Source organism: Grammomys surdaster, unplaced genomic scaffold (genome assembly GCF_004785775.1).
Source record: "Grammomys surdaster isolate TR1022 unplaced genomic scaffold, NIH_TR_1.0 100, whole genome shotgun sequence".
NCBI classification, from domain to species: domain Eukaryota; kingdom Metazoa; phylum Chordata; class Mammalia; order Rodentia; family Muridae; genus Grammomys; species Grammomys surdaster.
Window position 1 is genome coordinate 9268687 of NW_021604579.1, and position 19914 is coordinate 9288600.

A 19914-nucleotide genomic window follows, 5' to 3' on the forward strand; every position below is an offset into this window, starting at 1 on the left:
GGGAGGGAGGGAGGGAGGGAGGGAGGGAGGGAAGGAAACTAATAAAAACCCACTCTTATCAAATTGAGATCCTACACATTATAGTATTTATTACAGGATACTAAATTTCTCATCATTTAAAAAAAAAGCAAAAAACATCATTTGTAACAAGAGAGATGAAACAATTCCAGGGAAAAAGAAATTTCTACAGTTACCACAGCAAACACTATGAAATGTAAGATAAGTCCAATGTGTCTTTAGAAGCCACTGACTAAAACCCCAAAAGGAAACAATGGCACAAAATTTGTGACAGCATTTATTCAAAATGAAATTGGAGTGCCACTTAGTAGTCTAAAACTTTCTAACCCAGTTTGTACAAGTGAGCATGGAGGAAGTTCCTGTAATTACCTGGTTTGCTCTTCTGGACAAGAGCTTCAATAGAGCTAACTGAATGTTAGCTTCCAACCAAAATCAACAAAAAGCCACTACTACAGACTTTGGTTATCAGCCATTATTTACTCTGGATCAAACATGTGACAAATTTTTAAGGAGGAGTTGGAAAATAGCTTTCCATTAATCATTAAGAGTGGTACAGACATCAAACAGATTTTTGCTTCCATCCTAAATACAATTTCCTACCAAGTATAACAGAATTTTGCATTCAGGTTGAGTTTTTTTATGCTATTAAACAGCACTTTTCTTTCTCTCCACACCTATGCCTAGTTCACTATTTCTGTTTGCCTCATCTGCACTTAGTAGATCATGCTTCCGTGACTAAGAAGTCCCAGTCACAAAAACTCAAACCAAGAGTCTGAACTGAGAAAATAGAGTGGACAAATATCAAACAATTAAACTATGCTTGGAAGAGAAAACCGTTTTTATCTCCTATAACTTTGTATTGAATTATTTTAATCCAGAATTTTAATCCCACTTTAAGAAGAAAAAAGAATCATCCACTTCTCTTTAAGTATGTTTTAAAACATTATAATTCTCTATTAAAATCATCTTCCAATTTTACCTGTAACAAAGGCACAAAGCCAATAAAACCAATCCATAGGTTAACAGTGGATATTTCAGATACAGTTATAGTCCTGTGCTCTGAAATATGTCATTATTAAAGAGTTACTGAAATTGTTACAGGCCGTCCTGAGTTATAAGCCAACTAGGGAAGGGGAACGACCAGCAGTAAGCTTGGAGTAAAGCTTGACTTGCCAGGGGAAACCATACTCTGCAGCTATGGAGCCATGTCTTCTTTTCCGTTCCTTCCATCTTATGACTAAAAGAATGATTTGGAAAGTTTTCTTTAAAATTTCAAAGTCACCAAATCACTTGAAAAGTTGTTATTACCCTAGCTAGCATTTGCATATATATATATATATATATATATATATATATATATATATATATATATAAAAATTTTATAGTTAAAATAAGAAATCCCATGCCTGTCACACCAACACTTGGGAGATGAAGTAGGAGAAAGAATAATTTAAGGCCAGATGTAGCTACAAGGCAAGATGGTATACATGATACTGTGCTCTAAAAAAAGGGGGGTGGATGGATATTAGAAACTTTAGAGAATTATCTACATTAGAGAACTAAATAACAAATGATACAAAAGAATAATGCCTGTATTACTGACCAAATGTCTAAAGCTCCACTAAAAAGAGAAGCCAGGAGTTAGTAATATGGAGCTGGCTCAGAAGTTGAGGTGGCTGAATCACAGAGGACTTGGATTTGGTTCCCAGCAGTCACATAATAACTTACAACCACCTGAGTCTTCAATTCCAGCTCCTGGGTATCAATACTGACTTTGGGCCTGACTCTGCTGGCACTGCATGCAAATGCTGCATGTATATACATGCAAGCAAACACTCATATACATAAAATTAAAATAAATCTTCTCTTTTAAAGGTGAACCAGAAAATTGGTAACTTTTTCTTCTTCATTCTGATAAACTGTCATCAAATCATTAAATGTTTTATAACCTACCTTTGTAGAATGCCATTTTCCTGGGGTATTACACCATTGATAGCTGCCTGCAATGAAAAAACAAAAACAAAGAGAATTTAACAAAATAGGTAACAACTAGTGGAATGAATAATACCATAAAAGGATGTAAATATACCTTGAAATATTTATTTAAACAAAATACTAAACATTACCTTAATAATAAAGCATCTTCTGTTAAGTGCTTCTACTTTACTATAATAAAATACAGTACTGGGGAGGAGGGTGGAAACTATGTCAAATAACAATGGCCCCACATAGACCAGACTCTCCAAGAAGTATAGACCTTGAGTAAACTCAACTTGAAATTGACAAACTGAAACTATGTTCTTCTAACAAAACTACTCAAAAATAATTTTTTAAGTCAATTGTTGGACCGATTGTTCACTGGCTTCCCTAATAGCCTGGTTCTTCAAGTGTTCTTTTAAATACCTGAGCTTCTCTTCATACTTCTGATAACTTCTGCTTGCTACCTCTACTCCCGCACATCTACTTTTTATTCACATGATTTGAGTATAATCTGATATTTTAAAAGTTGAGTTGCCAGACTGATTATATATAAATGCGACTAAATACTAAAACTAATATATTTCAAGTATGCAATTTGTACACAAATAAAAAAGGATTTCAAACATCATTTGAAAATAAAAATGATAAATGCATTTCTATGAAACAATATATAAGCAGATCAAATTAATAGTATAACTAACTCTTGAAAATTCCATGTTTGGAAAACTTGTAAAGGAGAGGAATAATTATCACAATATTAGCATTGTTTCATCAACTATCCACTTTTTTCCATCTGTGGAAAATACTGGTGAGTACAGAAATCATTACATTTTTGTTCAAGTTGTTTCTACACAGTATGTCACAATTAAACTATTTTCAAACTACTTAGGTAACAGATACTTAACCCATGGGACACTAGTATTTTAGCATTCACAATTCTCATCTTGCCATCATGCTTATTCTTCCAACACAACCAAAATGTTCTTTCTTTCTTTCATTTATACTGATCACTTACAATCTAGCATCAATCTAGCCAACTTTTTTTAGTTATTAACCTAAAACTGTCTGGGCACTGACATCACAGTTTTGAACAAGGTAGAATCATATTCTTCTGGTAGATAAATTATGTCCTAAGAAGAATGGTATTCTTATGAGAATCTTATTCCCATACTAGCATTATCACTTATAATCAATGAGAGCTTCTGAAGAAATCCATCATGCCATATACTTGGTCTCTGCACACAGCAGCCAGCATGTTCACAAATGCTGAGTAAAGTAAAACCTTTTTCTTTCTCAAAATAACATAATACATTGCTGTATCTATGAGTCATTCACTTTAAAGTATTTGGGGAAAAACAGCAATCCTACTTTAGATAATAACCAAAGGAGCTGAAAGCAATCTGAAAGAGATATATGCACATGCATGTTCAATCACACTATTCACAGCAGCAAAAAGCAAAGTGACAAAAATTCTCATCAGTGAATGAGTCAACAAATGCAATATAGTAGGCACATACAGTAAGTAAAATACTATTTGCCCTTAAAAAAAGAACAAAAGTCGGTACTGTTATAACATGTACAGACTGTGAAAACATTACACCAAGTGAAATAATCACAGACACAAGACAAATATTGTATGTATACACAACTCAACGTACCTAACAAAAACAGTAGAATTCATAGACAAATAGAATGGAACTTTGGGAAAGAAAAGGAAGGCTTGTTGCTAAACAAGTATACAATTCTAGTGTGGGAAGGGAAAAAGCATCTGGAGATCTGTTTCACATCAGTTAAAAACACCCATATTCTAATAGGCAAATCTTCAAAACTTGGTTCTATAACATAACATTTATGTATGTGTGTTGTTATATAAATTAACACACACATATCATCTTGTGCACAGCCACATGAGGTCTGTTCCGTTCACAGTTCCTGCCTCCTTTGCCTCTCAGGATCTGCTGGTCATGATAGCAGGCCTATCACACTGCTACAGGTGGGTAGGCAGGGCCAGAACAGCATCTTACTATATGACTAGTTATTGGTGATGTTTTAGTATCACTTACAAAAATGTACATATTCAAGCTGTACAAGTAATGACTTGACATACACATATATTATATAACGATTATTACAATTGAATACATCATTACTACAGAGAGTTGCCATATGTGTGCTAGCACATGTGTGCATTCAGGTGTATATGCTTCTCAAAAAATACAGAAACATCTCTATGTGCATAGGGTAGACAGATATTTCATTCATAACTCAATCTAATCAACTAAACTACATTAAGATTAATTATTTTGATTTATTAAAGATCTCCACTGAAGGCTGGAGAGAGAGATGGCTCAGTGGTTAAGAGCACTTGGCTGTTCTGCCAGAAAACTTGAGTTCAATTCCCACTACCCACATGGCAGCTCACACCTGTCCAGTTCCAGAGCTTCTGACATCCTCACACAAACATACATGCATGCAAAACACCAATGAACATGAAATTTCTAAGATTAACTAATTTTTTAAAAAGATCCAACTGCCCCTCCCAGTGTCTCTCCATCCAGAGCAGCAGCAGCTAAGGAAGATCAATTCCCCCTCCCCACTTTGCAGAGTACAACTCTGTCTGCTCTAGACAGGGCAGAACCCTGCAGATATCCACAGATAGCATCCAGTACACAGATGGACAGAAGTGTTGCTATGAGAACCTATATTCTCAAATCGATGTGCATAACAGAACCAGACCACAAAAATGGCTTATGTTTAGTTAAGAACACACAAAAGGAGAAAGTACTATTCTTATTTGTTCCAAGAGATCTCAGTTTTGTTAGCTACTATGAATTACTAACAAATGTACTGGCTGATAACTGTAAGTTGATTCTATCCCTAACTACGTATTGGGCTTAACCTCAAACCTGCTAGCACTCATCTGCTGCCTTCCTCTACCTTCCTCTACACTTGTACTGGAGGAAAGCAGGTATGCCTGCCAGAATAAATAAGAAACAGACTGCTGCTCGGGATTAAAGCTTTCAAAAGCTTTCAAAGACAACATCCCTTCCAAAAAGTACATTTGTCTTCCAGAGCAGTCTGTGCCACTGTGAGGAAACATCAATAAACTAAAAAACTACCCACATGCCTTCTCATTTTTCCTATTCCACTTGTTCCTTCTAATTCTGGGCAGCTCTAGTGCATCCTGTTACTGAGCTGCCAACTGCCTAACTAAAAGCCAGCATTTCAGTTGTTTAAACCTCAAGAATGAAGCCGCTTTTGCTAAAATAATGAAGTGCTGCCCAGAAACAAAAGACATCATTAGTAACTAGAAAGTAATCAGAAGGTTACAAAATGAAGAATGGTGGCATAGTTAGCATACTGGATGTTCCCACATGTTAAAGGCTTAGTCCCAAGCAGCTGCTATTTGGAAGTAGTAAAATCATTAAGATCTAAACTTGGCTAGGATGGCATAAGGTCATGGAGGGTACACCCCTTAGGAGTGTGTCCCAACTATGTTCTCTTTCTCTCTTGTTCCATAACTAATGGTCTTCTACCAAGTGTTTTAACCAGTTATGAGGCACTGCTCACTGAAAGTCCAAAACAAAAAAGACCAATTGATCATTAACTGAAACCTCCAACACTGAACCAAAGCCAGTCCTGAAGCTAACTAGGGGTCACCTCCTATCTTCATGACTGAGGAAATGTCAAGGATTTTAGGAGTTCTGTTTCACAGTAAATCAAGGATCAAAAACAGGCAGTATTTTGTCAAAGTGAAACCCCTGTTGCATCACTACCAATGTGTCATTTATCTTTTCAAAAACCTATATATCCAATCACAAAATCAATCTTTCTTTTAAAAAATGAATAAAGAGCCAAAAAAAAACAGTAATATTTTAGTAAGTGATGATCATGAAGGCCCAGAAAGATGCAGTGACTTGCCTGAAGACCACAGCAAATAAACAGCTATGCCAAAACTAGAAATCCAGTCACCTAACTGCCAACCCAATTCCAAGAAGAAGTAAAACAAACATAATCATCATAACTTCTTTTTTTGGTTTAGTCTTTCTTATGTATTGCAATGCTAAATACTGGCCCCCAAGGTCTGGTTGCACCCAGGGAAAAGAGAATCTGCACATACATAAGTAGTACTATGTAACCTTGCTCCCACTTTATCACTGATTGGTGAATAAAGATGCTTACAGCCTAAGCTGGGAAGAAAGATAGGAGGAGTTTGGGTTTTGGGGCTTGAGGTTGGAGGCAGGGCCACAAATGGGGAGCAGCAGGAGGAGGAGCAAGAGGAGGAAGAGCAGCAGCAGCAGGAAGAGCAGAAGGAGGAAGAGCAGCAGCAACAGGAAGAACAGGAGGAGGAGAGAGAAAGGAGAAAAAGACATAGAATCCCAGCACTTGGGAGGCAGAGGCAGGCGGATTTCTGAGTTCAAAGCCAGCCTGGTCTACAGAGTGAGTTCAAGGACAGCCAGGGCTACACAGAGAAACCCTGTCTCGATAAACTAAACAAAACAAAAAGAATAAGAGATAGTAAGATCTGGCCATGAGGGCTGGCCAGTTAGAGGAGAAAGAAAGGAGAAAAGGACACCATAGAGTAAGGGATAGTAAGAACTGGCCATAGGGGCTGGTAGTCAGAGTAAGAGTGGCCCACAGGAAATATGGCAAGTCATAACTGTAGGTTATTGATAGGGAGGTAAAAACTAAAGGCTTAGAAGTAGATATCTGTCCAGCTCTAGTGCTGATTAAGGCTTATTATAAATAAAAAAGTTGTGTGACTTTTATTTGGGAACTGAATGATCAAAGGCAGGGTAGAAACTACCAATTGAGACTAACAATTTACTACAACACCTCTATGGGATAAAAAAAAAAAACTGATTCCATGGCAAAAAGCATGAAAACAGCAAGCAAGTTTTGAACTTGGTTCTGTAACAGAAGTGTGTGACCTTTAAATTATCCAGGAAAGGTCTTAGGAAAGTTTCTACTTTGGAGTCCTAAAAGAAACTGCTCACCTAAAGGTCACCAGAAAGGAAAGAACAGAAAGGAGTAGTGCTTCATATCATGCTCAAGGACATAGTCTCAGTAACCTAACTTCCTACCTCTAGACACCCTGCTGTTTTTAATATATTGGCATTTAATTTTTTTTCATAAAATGTATTTTGTTCATTTTTCTTTTCCTTCCTGAAACTCCTGCCAGATATTCTTTACCTCCCTACCCATCCAACTTTATTTTCCTTTTTTCTCTCTCAAAAAAAGAAAAAGAAAAAGAACCTAAAATCAAAAAGTACACATGGAGTGTATTTTGTGTTGGTCAACTACTTCTAAGCAGAAGGTCTGTCCTGGGGGTGGTTTATACAGCCAGGGTCACTCCATTTTTCCTCTCTCAGCAGTTATCAATTAATTATAAACAGCTTCTTAGTTAGGAACTATTGTGGACTTGTCTAACGCTGCATGTATTATGTAAATTTGGTCCCCAAAATTGTACAAGAATCCACTTGGTAAGACACTGAGGGACCCTGCCCCCAGGTGCTTTTGATTGGTAAATAAAATTGCTGGCAGCCAATGGTTGGGCAGGGAGACAGAGAGGGAACTTTAGACTTCCTCAGCAAGGGACAGAGGAAGGTGCAGGAAGAGAGATAGCCACCATGCTGGGAAAGGAATAGAAGACACACCTGAGGTGTGCTGGACAGAGAACAAAATTTTCATGTAAGGTGTTGGGGAACTCTACCTGAGAAGGCTGCAGGTCTGGGTCTAGGGCAGCCAAGATGGAATATAGGTTTTAGTAAGTAATAACTCAGGAATATTGGAGGGGAGAGTTTGAGCCAAGTGGAGTTTTGGAAGTGGCCTGGCTATTGAGCTGTTTAAGGCATATTAAAATGTAAAGGGTTTTTTTGGTGAATGTGTGTGTGCGTGTGCGTGTGTGTGTGTGTATGTATGTGTGTCTGTGTGTCTTTCATTCAGGAACCCAGAACATTGGGGTGGGTAGCGAGGAAATGTGTCACTGTTGCTGCTGCTGACACCATGGCTGGTTGATTTGAGGAGTTATTTGGGTACAGCTACAAGAGACTAGTCTTTGGTACCCTGCTTTTACGATGTCATAGGTTTTATTCTCTGAGCCAAAGTGCCACCATCTTCATGAGATTGACTATGCTTACTTCTGAGACTACACCACAATCAGACCTGTAGATTTCAGACATTTTCTCCTAGGATGGAATCAGGGAGGGTCACTGTCCCAACTTGAGTATCCAGGTCCTCCTCTCATTCATTTGTATGGCCTAAAGGCCTCGGAGCTTTGAAGAGCAGGGCCACAATATATAGGTTAAGGAAGACTAGGGGAAAAGGGCTCTATACAGCTATGGGAAGTCATCATCCATGCAGGGTGAAGACTTTCCAGTGTAGCTGCTTTGGGGGTCACCCATGTTCTTGCCCTGTCCTCATATATGTTCCACAGTAAGCCCACTGAGCTCATTGGCTCCCCAAGATGAACTGACAAAATCATTATTTTGGTTTGTCATAAGGACCTGAGAAGGAAAGATACACTGTTCAGATTTCACCCAGGGTAAAGATTTTAGTGACGGGTTCTACCACTTCCTAATAGCACCAGAGTTGTCACTAAGCCTTGAACACATGTCATTGAAGGGCAAGTATCCAAACTATGACAGGTAGTTACAAATATTGGGGCATGACAGACTACAGCTGCAATTCAAGTTTGCAGTGTGATTGGTGAGTAGCATAGATACAACACATTTAAAAAATAAGGGCAAAGATATAAACTACATCATTCAAACTATTTTCTTTGCCATTTTTATACTACGAAAAGACTGTCTTTTTAGAAAGATAACTCTGTCAACAGTGAAATTTACCTAAAAGTAACAGAAAAGACAGATCAAGTAGATTCTTTCAGTAATCTATATTGTGACTTAAGCAATAGGAGTGTCTTAGAGAGTAAGAGAAACAGCACTTAGGTACAGTGAAAGTAATGTAGACTACAGAAAGTCGAAGACCAAAACTTTAAAAAAAGAAAAGAAAAAAGCTAAAAAAATAAATCTTTAAAAAAATAAAAAATATCAAGAAGCCAAAAAATAAAAATAAATAAAATAAAAAAAAATAAAATAAATTTTTTAAAAAGTTGAAGACCTAAATTCAAATCTCAGAATAAAACTTAGATCAAATCAACTAATTTCTTTAAGCTCATTTCCTAATCTTTATTATGAAAGATAAAATTGACTATATCATCTACACATGATGGTTACTGGGAGGAATTGAAGTAAAATTTATGGAAGGAGGGGAACTTTTTTTTTTTTTGCATGTACATTATCTTCCTCAAAAAAACAAAAAAACACTATAAAACAAAAGTAAGAAAAAAAACTGCAACAATACAAGCAAGGTAATAGTGGTGCTAACCTTTAATACCAGCACTCAGGAGGCAGAGGCAGGGGCAGGTGGATGGCATCTCAGATCTCTGTAAGTTCCAGGACAGCTAAGGCTACAGAAAGAAACCCCATCTTTAAAAAAATTAATGCTCCAAGTAAGTATTTTAAAGATAATTAAAGAAGGATAAAGATAAGCTCAATCAGAAATTCAATGCCTAGCAACAGTAAAATAGAGAAATAAAGTTACTGATACTTTAAGACATTAATAAAATCTCAGAAATTAATGGAAACATAAGCAAAGAAAAAACAAATGTCAACAAAAAATTAATAAAGCCATGAAGAAAGGCAGAAAAGCACTTAAAAGAATTTCTAAAAGCTCCAGGCGGTGGTGGTGCACGCCTTTAATCCCAGCACTTGGGAGGCAGAGGCAGGCAGATTTCTGAGTTCAAGGCCAGCCTGGTCTACAGAGTGAGTTCCAGGACAGCCAGGGCTACACAGAGAAACCCTGTCTCGAGAAACCAAAAAAAAAAAAAAAAGTAAGCCAAGTGTTGGGACTCTGGCTAGTACTCCTAGCACTAGAGAGGAAACAGCTGGAAGACCTGCTGCTGGTTCAAGACCAGCCTGGTATATACAGCAAGTTCCAGGCCTGTGAAGGAAGGAGGAAGGGAGGGAGAGAAAGAGGAAGGGAGGGAGAAGGAAGGAAGGAAGGAAGGAAGGGAGGGAGGGAGGGAGGGAGGGAGGGAGGGAGGGAGGGAGGGAGGGCCAGGAGGACCAGCAGGACCAGCAGGACCAGAAGGACCAGGAAGAAGAAGAAAAAGAAGAGGAAGAAGAAAGGAGGAAGAGGAAGAAGGAAGAAGGAGGAGGAGCAGAAGGGAGGAGGAAAAAAGGAAGAGAGGGAAGAAGAGGAGGAAGAGAAGGAAGAGGAGGGCAAAATCTTTTTAAAGTTCATTTCATTGTATAAGATAATAAAATAAAATATTAACAACCTAAAGCAAACACAGTAGTAGCAACTGTAGTTATGATATATACACAAAATAAAACATATTACAATAATAGTAAATCTACTACTTTAGGAAACACAAATCTAAAATTCAAGCATGATGAGCTAGGGTTTCCAATGCTAAGAACAGATACCATGACCAAGGCAACTCTAACAATGGACAACATTTAATTGGGGCTGGCTTACAGATTCTGAGGGTCGGTCCAGTATCATCAAGGCTGGAGCATGGCAGCATACAGGCAGGCATGGTGCTGGAGAAGCTGAATTTTACATCTTATTCCAAATGCAACCAGGCAAAGACTGACTTCTAGGCAGCTAGGAGGAGGGTCTCAAAGCCCACCCCCTCAGTAATACACTTCCTCCAATAAAGCCATATCTCTTATTGTGCCACTCCCTAGGCCAAGCATATTCAAACCACCACACAAGGTATAATGAGAGAGCTACTGAATTTGCTATGTTTCTAAAATATAGACCTCTGAGTATAGAGGTTATTGGCATGTACAATGATAACCTTAATTTTGACATCAGGAAAAATAAAATAAGCCTCTTTGTTAAAAAAAAAAAACATATTAGTAGCCATATTAACCAACATACTAGTAGCAATGTAACAATACCTTAAAGATAGGAAAATATGTCTTCACAGCTACTTTCTACATAGCTGATAGTCACAGACTGATTAAAGGTATAATATAATGCACTACCCTAGCTGTATTTATGAATCAGTATAAGCTTATCAAAGTTGCAGGTCACTTATAACCCTTCAACAATTATACATTCTCTTTTTTTATTGTTCTGTGTGAGCATATAGTCCCTGTAATGTGCACAAATGTATACAGAAGCCCAGACAAGTATGTTCACATGCATATAGTAGAGGCCCAGTGGTCAATGTCTATTGTCTTCTACCATTCTGAGACAGGGTCACTAGCTGAACCAGGGCATCAGACTCTAGAATTACTGACATGCCACCATATCCTTCTTTTCATGTAGGTACTGTATATCCAGACTCAGGTCCTCATGCTTATGGAATATTACTTTACTAAGTCACCTCCCCAGCCCTAATTACAATCTCTTTATATAGCATTCTAAGTTGGCCTGTCTGTGTGTTCTGAAGTTTGAGGAGCAGGCATCAGTTGCTAAGTATTAAAAAAGATAGTATAAGGAAAATACTGATTCAGCTACAAGTGATCTTAGGAAAGTTGTGCTGTGATTAGTTTGGATTTAGAATGTTCCCCAAAGATCTGTGTTCCAAGGTCCAAATTTGGGGAGGGAGATAGTGAAATTTTTAAGAGACAAGAGGATAACAGAAACCTTCAGGTCACCAGGAGCATGTCATTTAAAAGGTTAGGAAATCCAGAACATCCCCTCCTCTTCTCCTCCTTTCTTCTTCTCCTCTTCTCCCTCTCCCCCTCTCCTTTTTCCTTTTTCGTTTTCTTTTCTTTTTCCTTTTCTGCCCAGGACATGTGTTTCAGTTGAGATCTGCTATTCAATTGCAGGTCTAAAATAATAGAGTACATAGAGGGAAACCCACAGGAAACTTGATAAAAGTAAGCCTTAAGAAATAGGAATAGCAGGGCAGTGGTGGCACACGTCTTTAATCCCAGCACTTGGGAGGCAGAGGCAGGTGGATTTCTGAGTTTGAGGCCAGCCTGGTCTACAGAGTAAGTTCCAGGACAGCCAGGGCTACACAGAGAAACCCTGTCTTGAAAAACCAGAAAGAGAAAGAAAGAAAGAAAGAAAGAAAGAGAGAGAGAGAGAGAGAGAGAGAGAGAGAGAGAGAGAGGAATAAACATGGCATATTTAAGATTTTAGACTACTTGACTGAATTATATTTAAAGCCATATACATACTCCATGAAATAAGAAAGCTCATTACAGGCAGAGTAAATGGTAGAAGACAAAAGTTTAAATCAATGACCAAGCTACACAAATAAGCTTCCCAAGCTGGGAGCAACTCAATGGGTAAAGGTACTTGCTACACAAGTATACTGACCAGTATTCAGGTCTCCGGGTGCTCGTGTAAATACCAGGATGGTATAGTGGCACAATGGCAATCCCAGTGCTTGAAAGTCAGAAACAGAGGACCACCCTCAACCTCCCTGAATACAGGTGAGATAAACTGGCTCCATAGATGAGCACTGTGGTTCAAGCTAAAGATTCTTTTCAGTATATAATTTAAAGAGTGATTGACAAAAACACCCAACATGAAACTTCTGTTTCAAATGTTCTCCCACACTCATGCACCCATGCACATTTAAGCTAGCACACATGCACAGACATATACACACAAACACAATGGGGCGGAGAGGGAGAGGGACAGGGAGGGGGGAGGGGAGAGAGAGAGACAGAGAGACAGAGAGAGAGAGAGAGAGAGAGAGAGAGAGAGAGAGAGAGAGAGAGAGAGAGAAACAGACAGAGTTAAGTACATTGGTAGTTAACTCTACAGTAATGGGTATCTAAAAAACTAAGGAACTATGTTGCCAGTTGTTTACTGATGCTTTATGAACTGCACTTCATGCATCCCAATTCCACTCATCTCCCCGCCCTTCAATTCATATCTGCCCTCAGCCCTTGCAACCTTCCCCTCACAAGAAAATCATGAAAAATAGAAATTAAAATTAAAGATGAAGAAAAAAATTCATCTCTCAATAGAAGCTGAGGTGTTGTCATGGTGTGTCACACAGTATACTCTTCTGCCCCAACCACTTGACTGCAAATGAGTCATTGGTCTGGTTCAAAGCCTCTTGCTTCTGCTACACTACCAACACTGTATCCTCACCTACACTACTCTCAAATATCCTGTGTCATGGAGATCCTGAAGCTTTGGATCTACAGGACTGGCCCCTTCACCCACTCCAGCAGTTCATAGAGAGGGTGGGTGTCAGAGTGAGACAACTCCAGATCCTCAATCTGCGCCTGGGTGGAAACTAAACTAGCCAGCCCAGCAGCTCTCCAGTACCCATAAACCAGAGCCAGCTCTACTGTGCTACCCAGGTGAGGAACAGAGCCAGCTCTCTTGAGTACTGAACTGCTGAGGAGTGGGGCCAGCTCTCCTGCATCAATGTCACAAAAGCCAGTTTTCCAATGCTTCCCAAGAGAGAGAGCGGGGCCAGCTCTCTCCCAATTGTGGTCATGTTGCCAGTTTTTAAACATGTGGAGAGATTTTAACCATTACATTTTTAAAGAAATAGAGCAAGTAGATATTTAAGAGAAGCTGAGTTCCTGTATAATTGATGAAATATATAAACATATTTGAAATATAAAAACTGCTAAAACATCAAATCAATTTTAAAATAAATCAAATAAATTTCGAAAATATTTTTATTAAAAGATAAAAACAGGAGAACCAAAGGAAGTATTAAAAAATATCAATATGGGCTGGAGAGGTAGCTTAGTGGTTAAGAGTACTGGCTGCTCTTCCAGAGGACCTAGGTTCAATTCCCAGCAACCATGTGGTAGCTCACAACCATCTGAAATGGGATCTATTCCTAGTTCTGTTGTGCTTGAAGACAGGATACTCACACACATAAATAAATAAATTTTTAAAAAGAAATATCAATGTACATGATTTCTATATTAACATCTTTCTTAAAAATATACAACTATAAGCCAAAACTTTATTTAATTTATTATTACTACTAAACAGCACTGTTTCTCAAAATCAGTGGCAATAAATACAAAAAAAAATTATACAAGAATTTTAACTACTACATACTATTTTCTTTTCCAAGTACACACTGATGTATGTCAGTTAATCTTTGGAACCAGCAGAAAAAACTATCAAGTCATTACATTCACATGCGTTGCTGAACCACTGGCTTTCCTGCACTGGTATTTTGTTTAAACCAACTCCAGCAATAGAAATAAATTAATTATCATAGGGCAGTCTGAAAAAATATGTACAGTTTTTTTAAAGCTTTAAAAAAATATCACATATGGTTCCCTGAATTCTATCGTCCAGCCCACAGCACTGCTTGCCAACACAAGGAGGCCTGCCAAGCCCCCAAACATGCAGGTTAGACCCTCCTCCCCCAACCCTCACCCTACTGGGTCCCTCTGGGACACAATCAGCAGCAGCAGCTGAGTTCTGTCCCCTGAGTTCCACTGTAAGGTCCACAGGTCGGCCTGCCTTCCCAGAAGAGGTCTGAGGGGCCCCAGATTCGCCTGGGGCATACACAGCAGAGGTGAGCAGCATCTGTTCCCTGAATTCCACTGTCAGGCCCATGACTCTGCCTGCCTCTCCAAGAAGTCCTGCCAGCACCAGGAACATCCAGTCAACACCAGAGACAAGCAGATGGCTAATGGCCAGCACAAAAAAAAAAACACAAAAACAAGAGCCAGGGCAATATGGCACCACAAGAGCCTAGCTATCCTACTACAGCAAGCCCTAGATATCCTAACACAGCTGAAGCACAAGACCTTAAACATGATCTAATAAAGATGGCAGGGGCATTTAGAGGAAATGAATAACTCCCTTAAAGAAATACAAGAAAATTAGTGAAGAAAATGAATAAAACTGTTCAAGACCTGAAAATGGACATCAAAGCAATACAAAAAACACAGAGGCAATCCTGGAAATGGAAAACCTAGAGAAAACAACATAAACTACAGATACTGGCATCACCAATAGAATACAAGAGATATGAGAAACTCTCAGGCATAGAAGATATGAAGAAATATGAAGAAATCGATATATCAGTCAAAGAAAATGTTAAATCTAAAAAGTTCTGACACAAAACATCCAGGGAAACTAGAACACTATGAAAAGACCAAACCTAAGAGTAATAGGAATAGAGGAGAAGACTCTCAGCCCCAAGAACCAGAAAATATTTTCAATGAAATCATAAAAGAAAATTTCCCCAACCTAAGGAAAAGATGCCTATAAACATACAAGAAGCTTACAAAACCAAATAAATTAGACCAGAAAAGAATAGCCTCCCATCACATAACAAACACTAAATGCACAGAACAAAAGGATATTTATGCTGGAGAGATGGCTCAGCGTTTAAGAGCACCTACGATCTTCCAAAGGTCCGAAGTTCAATTCCCAGTACATGATCAAATGGGTTTGGAGAAATGGCTCAGCAGATTAAGAGCACTGACTGCTCTTCTGGAATTCCTGAGTTCAATTCCCAGCAACCACATGGTGGCTCACAACCATCTGTAATGGGATGTGATACCCTCTTCTGGTGTGTCTGAAGACAGATACAGTGTACTCACATACATTAAATAAATAAATAAATCTTTTTAAAAAAAAAGGATTTTCAAAGCTGAAAGGGAATAAGAACAAGTAACATATAAAGGCAAACCTATTAGTATTATACTCAATTTCTCAACAGAGACTCTAAAAAGCCAGAAGGGCCTGGGAAGATATCTTGCAGACTACAAGAGACCACAGATGTCATCTCAGACTATTATATCCAGTAAAACTTTTAACTACCTTATATGAAAGAAACAAGGTATTCCAGGACAAAAGCAATTTTAAACAATATTTATCAACAAATCCAACCTACACGTGCACACACACACACACAAAATCACCACCAACATCAAAATAAAAGGAATTAACAACTGCTGGTCATTAATAATAACAACATCGATGGACTCAGTTCCCCAGTAAAAAGACACAGACTAACAGAATAGATGCAAAAACAGGATCCATTATATTGCTGCATAAAGAAATATACCTCGGCAACAAAGATAGACATTACCTCTGAGTAAAGGGCTAGAAAAAACATTTTCCAAGCAATCAGACCCAAGAAGCAAGCTGGAGTAGCCATTCTAATATCTAACTAAATAAACATTCCACCAAAATTAATCAAAAGAGATAGACACTTCATACTCATCAGAGGAAAAATCCACCAAGATGATATCGCAATTTTAAATATATATGCCCCAAATGTAAGAGCACCCACAATCAAAAAAGAAACATTACTAAAGCTTAAGTCACAAATCAAACCCGACATATTAATAGTGGAAGACTTTAACACCCCACTATCACCGATGGACAGGTCATCAAAACAGAAACCAGAGAAATAATGAAACTAACAGAACTTATTAATCAAATGGACCTGACATATCTACAGAACATTTTAGCCAAACACAAAAGAATATACCTTCTCCTTAGCACCTCACAAAACCTTCACCGAAATTGACCATTGTCAGTCACAAAGCAAGCCTCAACAGATACAAGAAAATTGAAATAACACCTTGTATCTTGTCAGACCACAACGGATTAAAGCTGGACTTCATCAACAACAGAAAGAAAAAAAAAAAACAGAAATCCTACACACTCATGGAAATTATACAATTCTCTGCTCAATGACCTCTAGATCAAGGAAGAAATAAAGAAACAAATTAAAGACTTTCTAGAATTCAGTGAAAATAAAGGCACAACATACCCAAATTTATGGGACACAATGAAAGCAGTACTGAGAAGAAAGCTCATAACACTAAAGTGCTTTTGTTTAAAAAATTACAAATCTCATACTAGCAACATAATAGCATGCCTAAAACTTCTAGAACAAAAAGAAGCAAAGTCACCCAAGAGAAGTAAATGGCAGGAAATAATCAAATTCAGGGCTGAAATCAATCAATTAGAAACAAAGAACACAATACAAAGAATCAACAACACCAAGAGCTGGTTCTTTGATAAAATGAACATGATAGACAAACCCTTAGCCAAACTAACTAAATGGCAGAGAGACAGTACTCAAATTAACAAAATGAGAAATGAAAAGGAGGATGTAACAACAAACACTGAGAAAATCCAAAGAATCTTTAGATCAAAAACCTGTACTCCACATAATTAGAAAGTCTGAATGAAATGGATGATTTTCTTGATAGTTCCACTTACCAATGTTAAATCATGATCAGGTAAACCATTTTAATAGTCTTATAACACTTAAGGAAATAGAAGCAGTCATTAAAAATGTCCCAACCAAAAGACGCCCAGGGCCATATGGTTTTAGTGCAGAACTCTACCAGACTTTCAAAGAAAAGCTAATGCCAATATGCAACTATTCTACAAAACAGAAACAAGGAGCATTGCAAAATTCATTCTATAAGGCCACAGACACTCTGATATCTAAACTTCAAAAAAACTCAACAAAGAAGGAGAATTTCAGACCAATTTCCTTTATGAACACTGATATAAAATATCCCATAAAATTTTCACATACCAAATCCAAGAACACATCAAAAACATTACCTACCAAGTACACTTCATCCCAGGGATGTAGGGACAGTTCAACATACAAAAATATAACAATGCAATCCAAAATATAAGCAAACTGAAAGAAAAAACTGCATAACCATCTATTTAGATGCTGAAAAAGCATTTGACAACATCCAATACTCCTTCAGGTTAAACATCTTGGAGAGATCAGGGATATAAGGTACATACTTAAACACAACAAAGGTAATATACAGCAAGCCAATAGCCAACATCAAATTAAATGGAGAGAAATTTAAATCAATTCAACTAAAATCAGGGACAAAACAAGGCTCCCCACTCTCTCTGTATCTATTTAATATAGTACTTGAAATTCTAACTGGAGCAAAAAGACAACTAAAGGAGATCAAGGGAATACAAATTGAAAAGGAAGACGTCAAACTATCACTATTTGCAGATGATATGACAGTATATATAAGTGATCCCAAAAATTCCACTAGAGAACTCATAGAACTAATAAACACCTTCAGCAAATTGGCTGGATACAAAATTAACTCAAAAAAAAAAATCAGTAGCCTCCTTTATACAAATGATATATGGGGTGAAAAAGAAATTAGGGAAAAAAGCATCCTTCACAATTGCCACGAATAATGTAAAATATCTTGGTGTAACTCCAATCAAGCAAGTGAAAAGACCTGTTTGACAAGAACTTCAAGTCTCTGTAGAAGAAACTGAGAAAGATATAAGAAGATGGAAAGATCTCCCATGCTCATGGATCTGTAGAATTAACATAATGAAAATGGCCATCTCAGCAAAAGGGATCTACAAATTCAAAACAATTTCAAACAAAATTCCAACACAGTTTACAGACACTAAAAGAGCAAAGCTCAATTTCATATGGAAAAACAAAAAACGCAGGAGAGCAAAAACAATCCTGAACAATAAAAGAATCACCATCCCTGGCCTCAAGCTGTACCACTGAGCAACAGCAATAAAAAAAACTGCATGGTATTGGCATAAAAACTGACAGATCAGCCAATGGAATTGAATCAAAAACCCAGCAGTAGACCTACACAAATGGATACTTGATATTTGACAAAGAAGCTAAAACCATACAATGGAAAAAGGAAAGCACAAATGGCGCTGGTCTAACTGGATGTCTGCATGCAAAAGCATGTAAATAGATCCATGCACAACATTCTGCACAACATTCAAGTCCAAGTGAATCAAAGACCTCAACATAGAACCAGATACAATAAATCTAATAGAAGAGAAAGTGGAGAATAGCCTTGAATTGATTGGTACAGGAAAAAATGTCCTGAACAGAACACCAATAGCTTAGGTTCTAAGATCAACAATTAATAAATGGGACTTCATGAAACTGCAAGGTTTCTTTAAGGCAAAGGACACCATCATTAGGACAAAACAACAGCCTACATATTGGGAAGAGGTCTTCATGCTACAATCCACACACCAAACGGAGCTAAGTAACAAGGAAGGCCCAAGGGAGGATGCTTAAATCTCACTCCGAAGGGGAAATAAAATAGACATTGGAGGAGGGGGGGGGGAAGGAAATGGGAGGGAGAGGGAGGGAGGAGGGGACTGAGGATGGGGATCAGGTATGGGGAGAGTGGACTCCTAGCAGCTGGGGATATTAAGCCTGAAGTGGCCACCTCCTACTAGCTAGGCAGGACTTCCAGTGGAGGGAGGACACCAACTCACTCACAAAACCTTCAATTCAAAATCTGTCCTGCCTACAAGATATACAGGGATAAATATGGAGCAGAGATTAAGGGAATAGCCAGCCAATGACTGGTCCAACTTGAGCCCTATCCCATTGGAGACAGTCAGCGCCTAACACTTAATGATGCTCTGCAACACCTGCAGACAGAAGCCCAGCATAAATGTCTTGTGAGAGGCTTCATCTAGCAGCTGATGGAAACATGCAAAAACCTACAGTCAAATATTAGGTGGAGCTCAGGGAATCTTATGGAAGAGAGGAAGGATTGAGGGAGATGGAAGGGTCAAGGACTCCACAAGAAGTCCTAGAGTCAACTACCTTGGCCCTTGGGGGCTCAGAGACTGGACCACCAACCAAATCCCATTCATGGGTTGGACCTAGGCTCCCTACACATATGTAGCAGATGTGCAGCTGGTCTGCTACATTGGGTCATCCCCTAACAATTGGAGTAGGAGTTGTCTCTGACTTTGTTGCCTGCTTTTGGATCCCTTTCCCTTAGCTGGGCTCCCTAGCCTCAGTGGGAGAGGATGCACCTAGTCCTGCTGAGATTTGATGTGTAAGGGTAGCCTGGTACCCATGGGAGGAAAGAAGGAAGGAAGGAAGGAAGGAAGGAAGGAAGGAAGGAAGGAAGGAAGGAAGGAAGGAAG

The 19914-nt window shown here is 38.3% G+C and overlaps 1 protein-coding gene across 1 annotated transcript in view; it reads right to left on the bottom strand.

The window, feature by feature from the left end:
• Positions 1-19914, bottom strand: part of Faf1 (Fas associated factor 1) — a 300812-nt gene that overhangs the window by 242453 nt on the left and 38445 nt on the right. The window contains exon 3 of the mRNA XM_028787832.1: positions 1972-2018. Coding sequence (XP_028643665.1) covers positions 1972-2018 — 47 coding nt within the window. The remainder of the gene's footprint in view (positions 1-1971; positions 2019-19914) is intronic.